We start from the raw sequence: 15,781 nt of genomic DNA, 5'->3' as shown, positions 1-15,781 counted from the left end.
CATTGTCCTTCCAGGTCCTGTAGTATGAAAATTACAATACACAATCTCCTAATGCTATGCGATCTAAAACAAAATTTGAATACATGAATAATAATTATGTGTACATAGTTATTCTATTTTTAATATTCCCTTAAAATATTCATCAAAATATCTAAATATTCCCACTTTTTTATTATATCAGTAAAGTCCATGCTAAGGAGTTTGCTTTAGGAAGTCATTGTCCTTTCCTGGAATGTTTTGACCCACATTAAAACTCAAGTCTTTACAGATTTATAGAAGCAAAATAAGAAACCTTTTCAGTTGCTGCTCCACTATAGTCTTTAAAACAAGACAGCATTGCTTTCCTGATAAATCCTGCCATTACATTAGTGGGAGGTAGGTTGGTAAGAGTACCCAGAATGCTCTAATACATAATGACTTATGTTTGTACAAATAAAAGATTGGTATGCTTCCATGCTACTGACTGAAAACTGATGACTAAGTGGAAATGGAACAACCCCTAATTTAGATTTGACTTTCTTATCTTAGCCTATCGTTGTCTTAGATAAATATATAAATATTAGTCATCCAGAAAATTTGGGTAAATCTGTTATTTTTTTAAGTCAAAATGCTTTTTTTAACAAATTAGTTCACTAAAACAGCAAAAGTATTTATTCGTTTTAAGACAGAAACTTTCATGACACAATAAATGTTTTCTGTAGCTCAGATTGAGGTGAAAAATTGTTTCAGTCTGGAGAGTCCTTGTTCTACAAATACACATGTAAGTCTCTCAGTGTTGTTAGACATTACAAACATAAAATAGAAAAGATATGTTTTGAGTAGAGGCAAGAGAAACAAAAGATAAAACAGCCTTATTATCACATCAGTTCAATTTGCAGCAAAGGTATATGTTGAGACTCTCTAAAATCTCCCTTTATAACCTGCTATTCACCTTGGATATTTTCTACTGGGTAGTTATAATTTAAAAAGCCCCTTCAGGGCTCTTGTGCTTCTCAAAAGGATGTGTAAAAGTGTATGTCTCTGAAAATAAATATCTGCAACCAGCATCTTACCTTAGACTATGGGTCAATATACACTCACTTGGTATTCAGAGACTGCATCTAATTTAGACCTGAAGGCGACACAGGTGAGTAATATTTGCAGCAACAGAACACGATTCAAGCTACAGAGGAACTAATTTATTAGTTAAAAAGGGCATCAGCTGGAGAACTACAGCATCTCTTGTAGTCTTGGTGCTATAATCTTTCCTTTTCCTAAGGATCCAACAATGAAATTCCATGTGTCTTTCATGAAAAAGAACAAAAGTACAAGCCTTAGTCCATTTAACATTTTTATAAGATACCTCTAAGAAGATACCTGTATAATCCCTGGGTTATATGCATAAATGAAGAAAAATTCTCAAGTTAAAGGAATTATCCTGGTATACAAATGTGCATGAAAATGGAAAAAAATTAGGCATAATAATTAAGGTATTATAAAATAGAAGGCTATGAACTATTAACCAAGAACAATCAAAGGGACATTATGATTTAGAAGTTGATATGATAGTTATACCAGAATTTCAGAGAGAAGCTGCGATGCATATCTTTATCTTAAAATCTTTATTTATGATTGAGTGAGGGGATGGAGTGTACTGTCAGCAAGTTTGCAGACAACATCAAGTTGGGTGGGAGGCACTGCAGAGGGATCTGGACAGGCTGGCTCAATGGGCTAAGGCCATTGACGAGGTTCAATAAGATCATGTGTTGGGACCTGCACTTGGGTCTCCAGAATCCCGTGCAGAGCTACAGAGTGGGGATGATTTCCAGAATGTCTGGAAATCTGCCTGGAGGAAAAGAGTCCAGCAGTGCTAGTTAACAGCAGCTGAACACGAGCTGGAGTGTGCCCAGGTGGCCAAAGAAGGACAATGTCATCCTGGCCTGTATCAGAAACTGTGGCCAACAGGACCAGGAGAGTGATCATGCTGTTGCACTTGGCATTGGTGAGGCTGCACCTCAAATCCTGTGTTCAGGCTTGGGCTCCTCACTATGAGAAAGGTTACAGCTCATTTCCTCAGCCTACAGCTGCAATGAGGGACTTGCACCATTCATTTTTGAGCAAGCAGGTGTCTAATCCTTTGCTCCCCAGAGAAGGATGAAATTACCCTTGGTAAAGTTCACAGACTCATTGTTTCCTCAGAATAATTCCTATTCATCCTGTCTCTTTGTCCTATTTGGAAAGGAAGTGGATATGCACAAATATTCTGTAACTCACAAGTGTGCATAAAAGGGTAAAAAACTTTTGAGAAGAGTTAATAGTGTGGATGTGTTCCCACAACAAAGAACATAACTTGCAGTTTTGTCCTAGAACAACTTCAATATTTTCTCAACTCCAGCCTGAAGCAATTTACAAAATAATCATTGTGAAGCAGACTCCTGTGCCCTATACTGACCTGTCTCTGTCCTGAGGGCAGGAAAACATGCTATTCCCATGAAGACATAATATTACTTCAAGAAACTACATTGTACTTCACAATAATAGCCATAAATTTCCCAAGCATATTTTTTTGTCTTCCTTTACGATCTCTACCCCACAACTTTTTAGAGTGTGTTGCACTTTATGAAACAGGAAGATTGGAAATCACGTAGCTCATGAAATCCTCTTCCGTCAAGTTGCAGTATCCCTGGCACCACAATTACATATCACTCACCACTACACACTTCAGAGTTGATGGATGAGACCAATAGCAGGCCAAAAATAATGACCCCCAGGAAGCTGGCAAGACTTAGGGTAATACCAATGTTTTAGATTTGTACAACTAATTTGAGGAATTTGCTAAACAAAATGCTTTGTTATATACCTACTGAGCCTAATCTTTTGTGGCTCCAGCTCAGAGGAAACGTTTAGACAGGATATGCAGTGAACTGTGTGGCACTACAAGAATTTACGGGTTCAATTTTAAATTTCAGATGCACACATCTGAAAGGTTTCTGACTCTGATAATAGAGCTGCATTATTTTGAATGGCATTAGTCCACAAAAGGCAGGAGCTAATGTAAACGGTTCAGTTCACCATACCATGAAAGAGCTAATGTACATTATTAACATAATCTAAATGAAGCTATGCTTTCTTTTGTGAGGTACTGAGTACTAGAGTGTATAGTAGTATCAAGCATATACCATGGAATACTGTTTTTCAAATATTCCCTTGTTCAAATAACTTTCCTTATCTGGTTATCATCGAGCCCTCACATTACTAATTTATTCTAATTCAATTTAATAGGAAATTCAGCTATGTTAAACAAGTTTATTTGTATATCTGTAACAGGATTTTCCTGTCCCTTTCCCTAACTTGACTGCTGACATAAATTCATTAGTTCTATTTATTTCAGAATGCAAAGCTCTCAGGACAGAGAAAAAAGTGATTTTCATCTAGAAGTTTCACAGTAATGCACTATTTGTGCCTAAGATGTTCTGGGTCAAAATCCCAAGTAAATTTTCTCAGTCATCTACTCATTAATGTGTGGTGACTGTTAATGTCTACTGCCAATTAGAACAATTCATAGAACCAATTTCTTTAATGAGAAGTTCCATTTTTATAAATTCATTATTTTTGTCAAACCGTACTGATAGCAACTGCATTTCACATATAAAAAAGACCAAATTAGGAAGGAAAAAAGAAAATCTCACCTTGCTTATTCTTTATATTCCTTGATATATTAGGAACTGAAGTATGAATATGTTATCAGAAGAATGTGCAGAAAAATCAAAGTATTTTAAGATTAAACCGTTGAAACTTAATATTGACTAAATAATTTCTGTTACTATTAAAATATTCAAACAACTCAAGCAATTATTGGTCACTTAATTTCCTTTGCAACAAATTCACTTCCCTGCTACAGAAAGCACAAAAGTACACAGAGTAGAGTAGTGCAAAGGCATTTCCTTGTACAAAATGCTTGGCATATTACAGATGCCACAAGAAATACTTAAAGAGTCTAGCAATGATAATCATAGTAATAACAGGTCTATTGCCTTAGGAAAACACAGTTTAAAAAATCTGGTCAGACCAGTGTGCAAGAAGCTGTAAGTAATGCACTGATGGCATTACATGGCCTATTGCTTGGAGAACACCGCTCCAGGAAATGTCTCCCAATAATGCCATCCCACAGACTGACTGTGCTGCCTTGCTTTTATCACTTGAGTTCTTTTATTTCACTCATCTATATGACTTTTCCTAATGAAGTTCGAAAGCAATCTCCCCTTGAATACAATTGAAATTATTTAATCTGTTTTACTCTTGAACCCAAAAGGTAGGAGTTAAAATATAAAACTTAAAATTGCTGTTCAATAACTGTGATAAAAGAACAGTCCATGTAACACAAATGCTTCAATTTCTACAAACAATCAGAAAAATAGATTTCCACAGCCTGCAACACTGAAAACGAACAAGCCATATTGATTCTTTATGGCTTGTTACAGCCAAAACACTGGCTACACTTCATCTTTTCCTGACGTAGCCATTACACACTTGGTGTTGAATATGAGCAATACAATTCAGAGCTGTAGTGAAAGAACTCTGAATCCTACCAAGCATCTTGATGTACTAAACATTGTTACTGTATATATATGACTGTGTCTAAGAATGGACTCCAGGGCTTATCACTGACAGCCGACATAGGCAATTAAAAATAGCTTCCAGAGGTAAAATTTGCATTATGTAACAACTAGATTTTACTTAAGCATTCATGACAAAGCACTAGAAGAGAAAAATATTACTTTTTTTTCTTTGTTTATTTAGAATTCAGATGAACAATGTTTACACTATTATGTGGGAAACCTGCAATCTTAGTTTTTAATAATATACTTCTCTAAATAACACTGTTATAGTTTGCCATGATTTCAAGGACAAATAAAAACTATTCTTTTGCTTCTGTATAATATCTGACACATCTGTGGGCTGGGTATCATTTTAGATTCATTACATGAAAGATAACCTAATCTATTAGACGAGCCCTGTTATGCTACAGTAAATTTACTAAAGTAGATTCTATGAAAAAAATAGTAATTTTTTCTTCACAAGAGTAATGATATTCACTACAGTGGAATTACAAATAAGCATAAAGTTTTCAGAAGTGATCTGTTTAATAAATAAGCAGTTTGTAGGGCTAAATATTTTGTAGCACCTAGGTAACATGGTGCTACATAACACCATATGTAGCACCATGTTAAGCATTCTGTCAGTTCCAAAATCCTGGAAATATGCTGAGATGGAGCATGGGCAAGCAAACTCACTAGTCCTGCAGGCACCATCAGCAGGTGGTATTTCAAACAGAAGGGAAAGAGAAAGCAGCATTCCAGTGGCATTAACAGACCCTTACCTAGCGGCTGCCCCGCGATGATCCTGGCATTCTCTCCTGCCACGGCAGCTCTGGCGTGCCTCTCGCTCAGGTACTGTACGAAGGCATAACCTTTGTGCACCGAGCAGCCCACGATCTTCCCGTACTTTGCAAAGATTGCTTCGATGTCGCCTTTTTTGACAATAGCTGTGTTCAGATTACCGATGAAGACTCTGGAGTTGATGGACTTTGGGTCGTTCTTATTGGTGACATTGCTCGTCTGTGTTTTGCCAGTCATGGTTGGATCACTTGGCTTTAAACCTTAAATCAAAAACAAAGAGAATTATGTTTCCAAGCATACGTCCTGACTTTGGATGATTTTTACAGCAATAATTCACTTTTAATTTTTCACTTTGAGTGAATCTCGATTCAGAAGAATCAAACTATCAATAAAATCAACATAGCACATTTTAAAATACACCTCAAAAGTAAAATTAAAACTTCTTATTTTTATAGATGTGGAATATACCAATACATCACTTAATATAATGCTGTGATAGCAGAGCTTTACTGTAATCATATCTGGATTTCTGCTTAGAAATTCAATATTGACTTTTTAAGTACTTAGCCATCTAGAAACTGCAAAGCAAGAGAATGAATCATTATTTACTGTCAAAGAAACGAACATTCAAGGCCACATAGAGAGCAAACTCTTAAAATGAAAAACAACTCTGCTTTTGTTTAGTGTCAGTTAGAGCACATTTCTCACCAGTTAAATATCGCTGTGAGGTGTGCAAGGCAGGTAACATACAATTCTTTACTACAATCAATATGTTTCTATCAGAACAATTTTCCCTGTAAATTCAGTACCAAAAAAGAAGTGAGAAAAGTCAGTGGCTTATGTTCTGAGAATTAAAAAGTAGAAAAATAAACCACTTTAACTCTAGGAACACAGATTTTCTTGCTTCTTTGCTCTTTTATCTGAGGTCACGAGTGGAAATGTATCCCAGTAAATCTCTGATGGGAATAACCACATTATTACTGGGAAAGATTTGGTAAAAGAAGAAAAAAACCCCCAACACTTCTTGTGTTCATCTCACCTCACCCCTCTGAAGTGCATGTGATTATCGTAATTTCTATGCAAATTTGTCCTGCCAGTAGGTCTGTCTATTTACATATTTATGTCAAGTTACTTAGACGGAAATGAAATAAAAGAAATTGTCCCACATCTGCACTGCATTCTCTTTAGCTTTAGTAGACCACAGAAATGTAAAAAATTTGCATAGCTTTAAGTAGAGAAAACTTATTTTGTCAGAAAAAGGTCATTTAGGCAGTAGTAAAATATGGACCATGTCTTACAGCCAAGAACTATGCTACTATTTTTTAACCTGTTCATGCTTTTGATTAGATCCGAGTAACAACTCAGGCAAGAAGAGAATCCAGTTCTATACTTTTCACAGTTAAAACTCAGTTCATTTCTCAGAATGAAAAGGTATAATAGCTTCTATTCTGAACATCTAAATTGGAAGTTTTGTATTTTAAATCAGTAGCTACCATACATGAAGCTAGAAAAAGGAACTATTGTCACTGAATTCCATAGAATACCTGCTGAACAAAACAGCCACAGTCACAGCCATCAGCACTTTGACTGTCCTCCATCCCAGAGGATCCAAACCCCACCTTCCAGCCAAGAACATACAAGAGAGATGTATGGGCAGTCCTCCTAAGTCTCAGCAAACAGCCTGCTTCGTTAAATGAAAGTATGCAGCAGAGCTGCCAGTCAAATAGCTTTCACTTGATTAACAACTCAGCATGGCAACTCTATGCTACAACATTTAGAAGAAAACAAGAAAAAGGGTAGGTTCCTCTAAGTTTATTTATTTTTAAAATACATTGTGGAAACATAACATACTGTATGCATGCACACATTTCATCCTGGAAAACCAGGAAAACTGCCTTGGACACAAACCTCTGACCTTTATCATAAGACAAATTCAATACTGTATATTTCTAGATTGCTGTGCAGATTGTGCATATTTGAAGTCATGTCTGCATAAAGCTAACCTGAATATTGTGAACATTCAAAGTAGTATGTTTAGTACTGTAATATTATCAAGGCAAACCATTTACAAAATGTAAATATAATGCACACTAAGATCCACCTTGGCATAAAATAAACTGCTGATGTTTTCTGGGACCCAGGAAGTTTAACCCTATCCTACATACACCTGTACTACACAGGAGTCAAAATGACAATAGCACAGCCATGTTAGCTTACAGAGCCCTACTGACCCAAACTGGAGAGGTAACGTGGCAGAATAACAAGGTATAAGAGTAACAAGGTATAAGAATAACAAGGTTAGTGAAGTTGCTGATGGACAGGGAACAACTGGTATCCCCTGTGCTGCTGAGTTACACAGCACTTCAAATACCACTCTATTGGGAAAACTTACCATGGAGAGTACTGTGTTTATCTTTGTGAAGATCCAGGGGAAAAAAAAAGCTGTATATGTGCTTATACAATTTTTAGCATCTTATCTATCTAGTATCTGATAATATCTACATTGATTGAGCTGGTAGCTGGTTATTTTAGTAAACACAGAGGTAGTTTATCACAAGTATGACTGGCTTAGGAAGCAGTAGCCTGGAAGGGTACACTTGTCTCTTCCACTGCTGCATGACTCTTCAGTAAGATGCTTTTAGTGCCTCTGTTTCCACTTTCTAATCTTCAGACCAGCATTTTTTTACTAAGTGCTATGTTTTAATGTTTTTTTTTATATAAGTTCTAACACAATAATGTGACCTCTGTTGGAATGTTTAAGCATGACTAACAGACCATTTAAAAATCCACGGAGAAAATAAACTACAGAAAATCTGCCAGAATTCAAGATTCCCATGAAAAGTATATGCAACAAAACACTTTATTTATCACCACCAACGTTTTCTACCACACACATTAACACCACCATGTTTTATAAACATTCTACTACACTCTGTATTTCCTCTGTTGTTTAGCCATTTAACATGGGATTTGGAGAACTATTGTTATTTCATAAAAGTCCTCAGTTTTGCCCAGTTTTTCTATGTATAATTTAAATAGACTTTGAATAGGACACTGAATATTTCTCTGTTGTAATTGTTCTTTGCAATGCAAATTTACAATATTTTTATAACACAAAGAGAAGTAGTTGTCTGGTGGGTTCTCTCATATTCAAATGAGCAGTCAGGAAAACATGCTGCAGAAATTCAAAGGGTGCAAATAATACTAACATGAATCATTGAGATTTGATTGCCTTGCTGGTCACAATACAACTGTGAATATTTCATTAAATTCAAAGATCTGTGGGATCTTTATTACAATGTGAAAGAATTTGTGGTAACATCTACACCTCACTTGAATATACATCAGTAAATACTGAATTATACCCATATTCTCTGAGCTATCAGTAAAATCACAAACATTGTACCTCATACAAATGCAGAACTAAATGAAACAGTGAGAGAAACTTATCTGAAATAATCTCATTTTGTTGCAGCCTTTAATAAGGTATCTTGCTAATTTCCTATTATTGAAGTGATCCTTTCTGGTAATAAATTCCTCCTATATGCCGAAAATATCTTTTAAAAAATGGTTTACAAACAACATTTAGCTGTCAGTGCACTTTATATTTATTCAATGCACTTCACTACATACAGCATTGTTCTACGCAGTAGCTGATTTAATTATTCTACCAAGAAGTAGCTAGTGCATCTTGGTATAGTTAAAAAAAAAGTAATAAATTAGGCTATTTCTTTTACTACGCAGATCTCTAAAATTCTTTCTTAAACATCAACATTTCTAATATGTCAAACTGGAATGAAGACACAATTTCCTAAAATGAAATTCTGATCATCCGGGACGTACAAGTGAAAAGTTTAAACCAGTCAATTTGAAGTGCAAAAGAAGGGAGTAGAATTTAAGTCTTGGCTTCCCTCACTTTTCCAGCATTTTCTGACAAAGCTTGGCTAAGCACCAGCACGACAACACATTGCTTTGTGGCTGTGAAACTCATCCTGTTTCCGTAGCATGCATATGTGAAGGCACAGCTCCATGCCACAGCTGCTTCCCCTCTGGGCTGCGCCTGGCACCAAGTGCAGACCCCAATCCCTTTCCAGCTGTGCCATGGCCCAGTGCAGCGAAAACACAAAACTCGAATCGAAGAGAAGGAGAACACCTTGTCAAACTCTACATTCCTGCAACTCCCAAGCTTTTCTTTTAGGGAGTAGGGTCAAGGCACGATCATAAAAGTCCTGTTGGGACTTCTGCTCCCTGTGCTGCTTTATGCACTTTAATAATGATTCTTCACACAGTAAAATGCAAAATATGCCTTTGAACTGACAGCGATTTGGGCAAAATGCAAGAAAAATTTAAAGATATATAAAAGTTTGAGGATATTAATTAAAGGAATTGTGAAAGCAATTCATTTCAGCATTTTCCCAATTGTACAGCTGTTTCTTATCTTAAAATACTGAGAGGAATCCATGACTTCTAACTAAAATTTCTATCAAATACTGAAACATTGTCTCTGGAATTGTCCTTGTGCATTTTCCTATGCTGAATTAACCAACAAGGCTAACCTGTAACAACCTTGTTATAATTAGAAAAATAAGCTAAATCTCTTTAGAAGACTAGGAAATATTTATATTGATGACTTGGGTTTTCTCTCTTATTATTTTCTCCTATTTTCAATTTTTCCTAAGATCTATACCTAATTTTGCTTTAAAAAAATTGTCTTCATTAAATTTAGTAATACTTTCAGGAGTTTCTATGTATTTATGTTCTTTCATCTTAGAGCTGTTTCTTACCTTTCAACAATAAAATCTTTTAACTAAATAGAGAAAAGTCTACAGATTTGAATAAACTAAGTATTACTTGCAGTGTCTTTAGGAAAAAATAGGATCTACTGAGGAAAAACAGAAATAATAAAATCGAAAATCTTTAAGGAAAAATAATCCTCTCTGAAAATTAAATAAAAGAGTGTTACTTTTATAGACATTTACTTTCAAACTTTCATGTATTTATATTTTTTTACAAAAGAAAAAGGGAGAAATCAAATTCACTTTCATTTCCCTTCTCCCACCACGCCTCCTCCAAAACAAAAAAAAATTCTTTTGAGATCGTGTTTAGAGCTGGGCCAGTAAGTAATCAACAGCCTGTACTAGATGTGTGTGATAGCAAAAGAGTAATTCTGTGGAGAAACATTTTTAAATATGAAAATTTCCATCACTGAAAAGTTACTCTAAGCACCAATAAATTCCACATCTTAATTTTTGATATTTATTATAAGATGCTTGAACGCTGAGATTCATAGTGCACATTTGATTATTGCAAATCCTTCTTAAAAAGATAAAGCCCTTAACAGACACAGGGTTCAACACTCATGTTTGTTTCCACAATGAAATCCACAGTAGGAAGTACAGACTGTGACAAATTAATTGCTGGGATATCTGGGTGCTAACCTGAACATTCTGGCAAAAAATCAAACATCATAGTATTGGTCTTTAGATAGACAAAAGGCAGCACTATGTGATGTGATCAGTCTCTGGCCCAAAACCCCTTGGGTTTTGCTCTTTTCAGAATTTCCAAGCAATCTCTGCCCATCTGCTAGCCAGTCTCAGTTAAAAGCTTAACTTTTGTCAATATCAAATTCCAATTGTTGCTTTAATAGCTGAGATTTTCTGTGGTGTGCTGGGTTTGAGCCTAAAGAATCAATTATTATTAAAATTTATATCAAGAAAAAAAGATTATGCCATAAAATATTTTCTCTACTTTTCAATTAACTTTTAGAAACAGTGATAACATTAACATTTTTATAGAGTTGCAGAAAATGTTAAGGTATTTAAGCATTTGAAATATTCTTTTGTGCATCAAATGTCCTGCACATAGATTTATCTTGCATTGGTACTTTACTGGCATTTTATGGAGAAAAGTCAATATTCATATTAATTGCTTTAATAAGTAGTCATTAAAAGTATTTTATCTCCATTAAATCACTACTTGAAAAAACCCTATAAAATTTTTCATATCTGTTGGAAACATGACTATTGGATATTTCGTGATGGCTGTCAGAAATGAGAAGAAGGGAAGAGAGGACAGAAAGCTATCAGATAAAATATATTTTGTCTTGGTGAAATTCTTTCTTCTTTATGTTTTAAATTCATTTGCATTGAATTACTATATCTAGGTCACAGAAATAAAGAAAAAATTTATTCATAAGATGCTTAGTTATATTCACATCAAAATACTCAGGCTTTTCCAGTCATCATTAAAGAATATGCCTCTTCTCTCTCTCTCTCTTAAAGATATCCTGCCTTTTTATTTATTAATAAATTAATTTGTTTGTTTGTTTGTTTTTATATGGTTTAGCTTTTTGCTTCCTTTCAATTACTTTAAAGGAGGAGTTGACACATCTTGTCTGTAACGCGGACAATGCTCCCTTCAAGTCGGCTTTTCTGGAGCTGCATAAATGACAATATGCATCAATGTGCCACATCTTGTAGAAAATGAAGCACTGAAAGATAAAATGATATAGCAGACCTCACTTCATCTTCTGCTGTCACTCTTTTTAAAGAGACAAATACTGTCTTTGTGGAAGGTGAATAAAACATGTCTACTTGTAAAAAAATTTAAATTTTTATGTTAGGGGTTAATAGTAACATACCAACAAAAATAAACACTTTCAAGGATATATTATTTTACATTAGTTGTTTAAGCTTTTGGAACAGTAAGGGGAAGAAGTGCACTCTATCCCAGGAGTAGTACCACCAGCAAGGAATGGGAGGAAAAAGGAAAAGATCTGTACAGGTGGATGGAGCATCATCCTTAGCCTCTTTAACTCATTGGAACCTTCTCCTACCTTAATGGGCTAGAGGAAATATAACCTGTCAGCAAAGAAAAGTAGGGATTTTCCCTCCTATTCACATGCTCTTTGTTCTCAGCATGTAGAAAATAACCCTGTAAAGAAATATGTGGAGAGTCTGGTTCAAGCATGGCTTAAAGAAAGAGGCCATGAAGGCATACAGTTGAGAGAAAAGTAAAAGGTAGTTGTAAAGCAGTTCCCAAACTTGATTCTATAAACAATTAGGCTCTCTCAAGCACCACTTTATAAACAATAAGATTCTCAGACAGTCTTCCCATAACAGGCAAAACATTCTGTCCCTGGGCTCTCTGGGAAAAGATAGCTCCCTGGGAACAGATATGGAAGTTTTGGGAACTTTTCATTTCACAGTGAGAACGCTGGTCCTGTTTTCAATAAACAGATCATAGGTATTGTAAAACAAAAGAAGGGGTTAGAGTTTTCTCTGTTAACCTATCATGAGCTTGGATTTTGCAATATGCATGAAGTTAATTAACACTGTTATATAAAGTGGCTGATTGATCAATAAATCAAAGTCAATGCTGATCAACGACAAGGTGGGTTGGCTTCCCTTCACTTTCAACAGAAATATGTTTCTCTGATAAAACATTTGATGAGCTCTCCTTCCTCTTATTTAAACCCTATAAAATACAAGGATTTATTTATACATTGTCAAGATGCAACTCTGGGGGCTAAGATAAAAAGTAATCATGACAGCACATACCAGTATAACTGTGTAAACCATAGAGTGAAATCAGGAAAAAAAACCCCTAAGAATTATTCAGAATTTTAAATAGGGTTCAAATTGGAGTAAAGATAATGCATTATTTATCTGTGTAATTTCTTAAAGATATACACACTTCAATGATATATTTAAGATATTTGGACATTGAGGTCACTTAGCAGATTCCATAATGGGACCTTTGCTATTGTCCTACAGGTAATACTTCACCTTTCAAAATATCTCAAAGAGAGAGCACAATTTGGACACTTTTTATATTAATTAGTAAATTAATTACTAATTTTAATTACTAATTTTAATTAGTAATTGAAATAATGTGTTAAATATGATACTTTAACATGTCTTCTTTGGATCTATGTGCTGGATATGTCTATCCAGGAAATGGTAATGGAAATTTTTTGTATTAGGATGCATTGCTTTTACTTGCTGTCAGACTCATTCTTGGAGAATGAAATTAACAAGTTTGGGGTCTTTTGTTTGTTTTTTAAGCAAAACGCAAACTTCACTTCCAATATTTTGACCAGATCTATTTGTAGCCAGCTATCTCATCTCTTTTAAGTCATCATTTATCATTTATGCAGCAAGCTATTTTAATCTTCTCTAATCACTCATTCCTGCTGAATTTTTAATAATTTTTAAAGCATTTCTGACTTTCTATAGTTGTCTAAATCTGTTTTCAGTCTTAAATTTTGGGTGCAGTGGCAGTAAAATGTGCCGGACTTCTGTCTTTCTCATCACTTGGTTACTTTGTGATACTATGGATCACCTAAAAAAATCTTAGCTATATTTGCTGTCTTGTGTTATTTCCAGCTAATCTTGTGTTCAGTAGAAATGCTTGGTGTCATTTGGCACTGTTCTTCCCTCTGTCTTTGTGCTTTCTCTTCAGCTTCATATCACTGTGAGGATTAAATGAGCCTTGGCAAGTAAGATAGTCTCCTACTATTATTTTTTACATTTCTAACCTTCCTAATAAACTCCATCAATTTTCTCTGCCCTCAAGGGAGTTTACAGTCACAATGTACAACATCTTCTGAAATTTTAATTAATGAATTGTTTTAATGATTTAGACTATAAAGCTATTATTTAAAACTGGCTGTAATAAGGGTACCAATGTCATGGTCAGATGTTTCCCCAACACCACACTTATTTCAATCCTTCTCTGATATGTACTAAGCTAGTTTTGGAACAGATGACATTAAGCATAGAAGAGCTGATATGAAGAATTTTTTCAAATTATTCTTAAGGGAAGAAAATTATTTTGGAAAATTTGTCATGCATTTTTAAAGTCTGTTATTTATTGCTCATGGAAGTGCTATAATCAGCTCAGAGGTAGACAAATTTTGTGCTGTTGAAGTCTCTGGAAAAACTTTTGGTAGCATTATTTTTGACTAGCATTTTGCTCCCTTATGTTTCTTCTATTATTTTATAAGAGTTTGAAATTGGATTTGAGGAATTTCATGGTCTAGGCTGTTGAATACCAAACCAGAAGTCAAGAGCTTCCAAATTGTAATCCTAGCTCTGGTACAGACTTGATAAGAGAGTTTGTGCAAGTCACTTAATATCTCCACGTTGTCCTCTTTCTTTGGAAACTGGCAATAATAATGACAATATTCCAGCTCAGTGGATTGTTGCATGAAAGAAATTTAAAAATCCAAAACACCAGAAAAATGCTGCAGCTCTAGGAAGTGTAATAGAAAATATGCAGTTTAATTGAAAGCATAAGAGTTTGTTTTGAGGATTAATGGTATTCTTGTTTTTCTGATTTTTGTATATTTCTAAGTATTTTCTATTAATGGGTATTTCTTATGTTTTAACCCCCCTACTAGCTGATCAAAATAATTATTTGATCTTTCATAATGGTGAGAGGTATTTAAGAATACTTGAATTTCACAATCAGAGTGAAACTGTAATCACATATTCTGTTGTATTCACTCCAAAATGGCCCTCTCACAATCATGTATTGGGGATTTATGGCAGATGACCACAATGTGCATCTGGCTTATAGGAAGACAAGCTATTACTGACAACAAAGTAATTCTGATATTTGACTCTGCCAGTAACTTTTGCAATACTATGCAGTAAATCACTGACATATTGTGCTTTTGGCTTTTCCATTTCATTCTTTTACCCTGGTTATGCAGCCTGGCTAGATTTTTGTAGATTTTTGTTGGGTGTTAACTGCATCTTTAAAATAAAAGCACATCTGCAGACAACATCTGGTAGGCTGCCACATCCCTGCACAGTCTTGCTTTTATTCCTGAGCCTGTACAGCATATCCTGAGTCAGGAACCCAAGGTAATATGCTCCCATTCACCACAAAACAGCTGAATGCTTTTTTAGTCTATCTACAAAGTCTGTTGTCTTTTCACACCCTAAATCTCATGTGCATATATCAAAGTTTAAAATTACAAAGGTAGTCAAGAAACAAGAAATCTCTTACCACTGAGGATATACAACAAGACATCTGGTATTTCTTTACTTGATAAACTTTAGTGAAATGTGTGAAATGAATGTGAAAATGTGATTTTGAAATGCAAAATATGAAAATGGGATTTTCCATGTAGGATAATGGGAATTTCCATCATCTATACATAAAATGCACAAAAAGGAAAACTCATAGAAAATATGAATATGTATCTAATGATGATTTTTTTAGAGTCTTAAGTCTTGTATTTGGATCTGATTCAGATCTTTTTTCCATCACAATAATTCAACCATGTGCAAAGTTCTTATAAACTAGATCCATAGACTCTCCTTGGCATTTCATAAAAAACAAATTCAAAGCTATCTGTGGAACAATTTTTCTTCTATCATCTAAACATAAAG

The 15,781-nt window shown here is 34.7% G+C and overlaps 1 protein-coding gene across 3 annotated transcripts in view; it reads right to left on the bottom strand.

Moving 5' to 3' along the window:
- Positions 1-15,781, bottom strand: part of RALYL (RALY RNA binding protein like) — a 370,530-nt gene that overhangs the window by 181,626 nt on the left and 173,123 nt on the right. For all 3 annotated transcript variants that reach the window (XM_058812647.1, XM_058812646.1, XM_058812648.1), the window contains one exon: positions 5,360-5,638. In XM_058812647.1, the coding sequence (XP_058668630.1) occupies positions 5,360-5,615 (256 nt within the window). In that variant the 5' untranslated portion in view covers positions 5,616-5,638. The remainder of the gene's footprint in view (positions 1-5,359; positions 5,639-15,781) is intronic.

The sequence above is a fragment of the Ammospiza caudacuta genome, chromosome 1 (genome assembly GCF_027887145.1).
Source record: "Ammospiza caudacuta isolate bAmmCau1 chromosome 1, bAmmCau1.pri, whole genome shotgun sequence".
Lineage (NCBI taxonomy): Eukaryota > Metazoa > Chordata > Aves > Passeriformes > Passerellidae > Ammospiza > Ammospiza caudacuta.
This window is presented reverse-complemented; position numbering and strand designations above follow the sequence as displayed.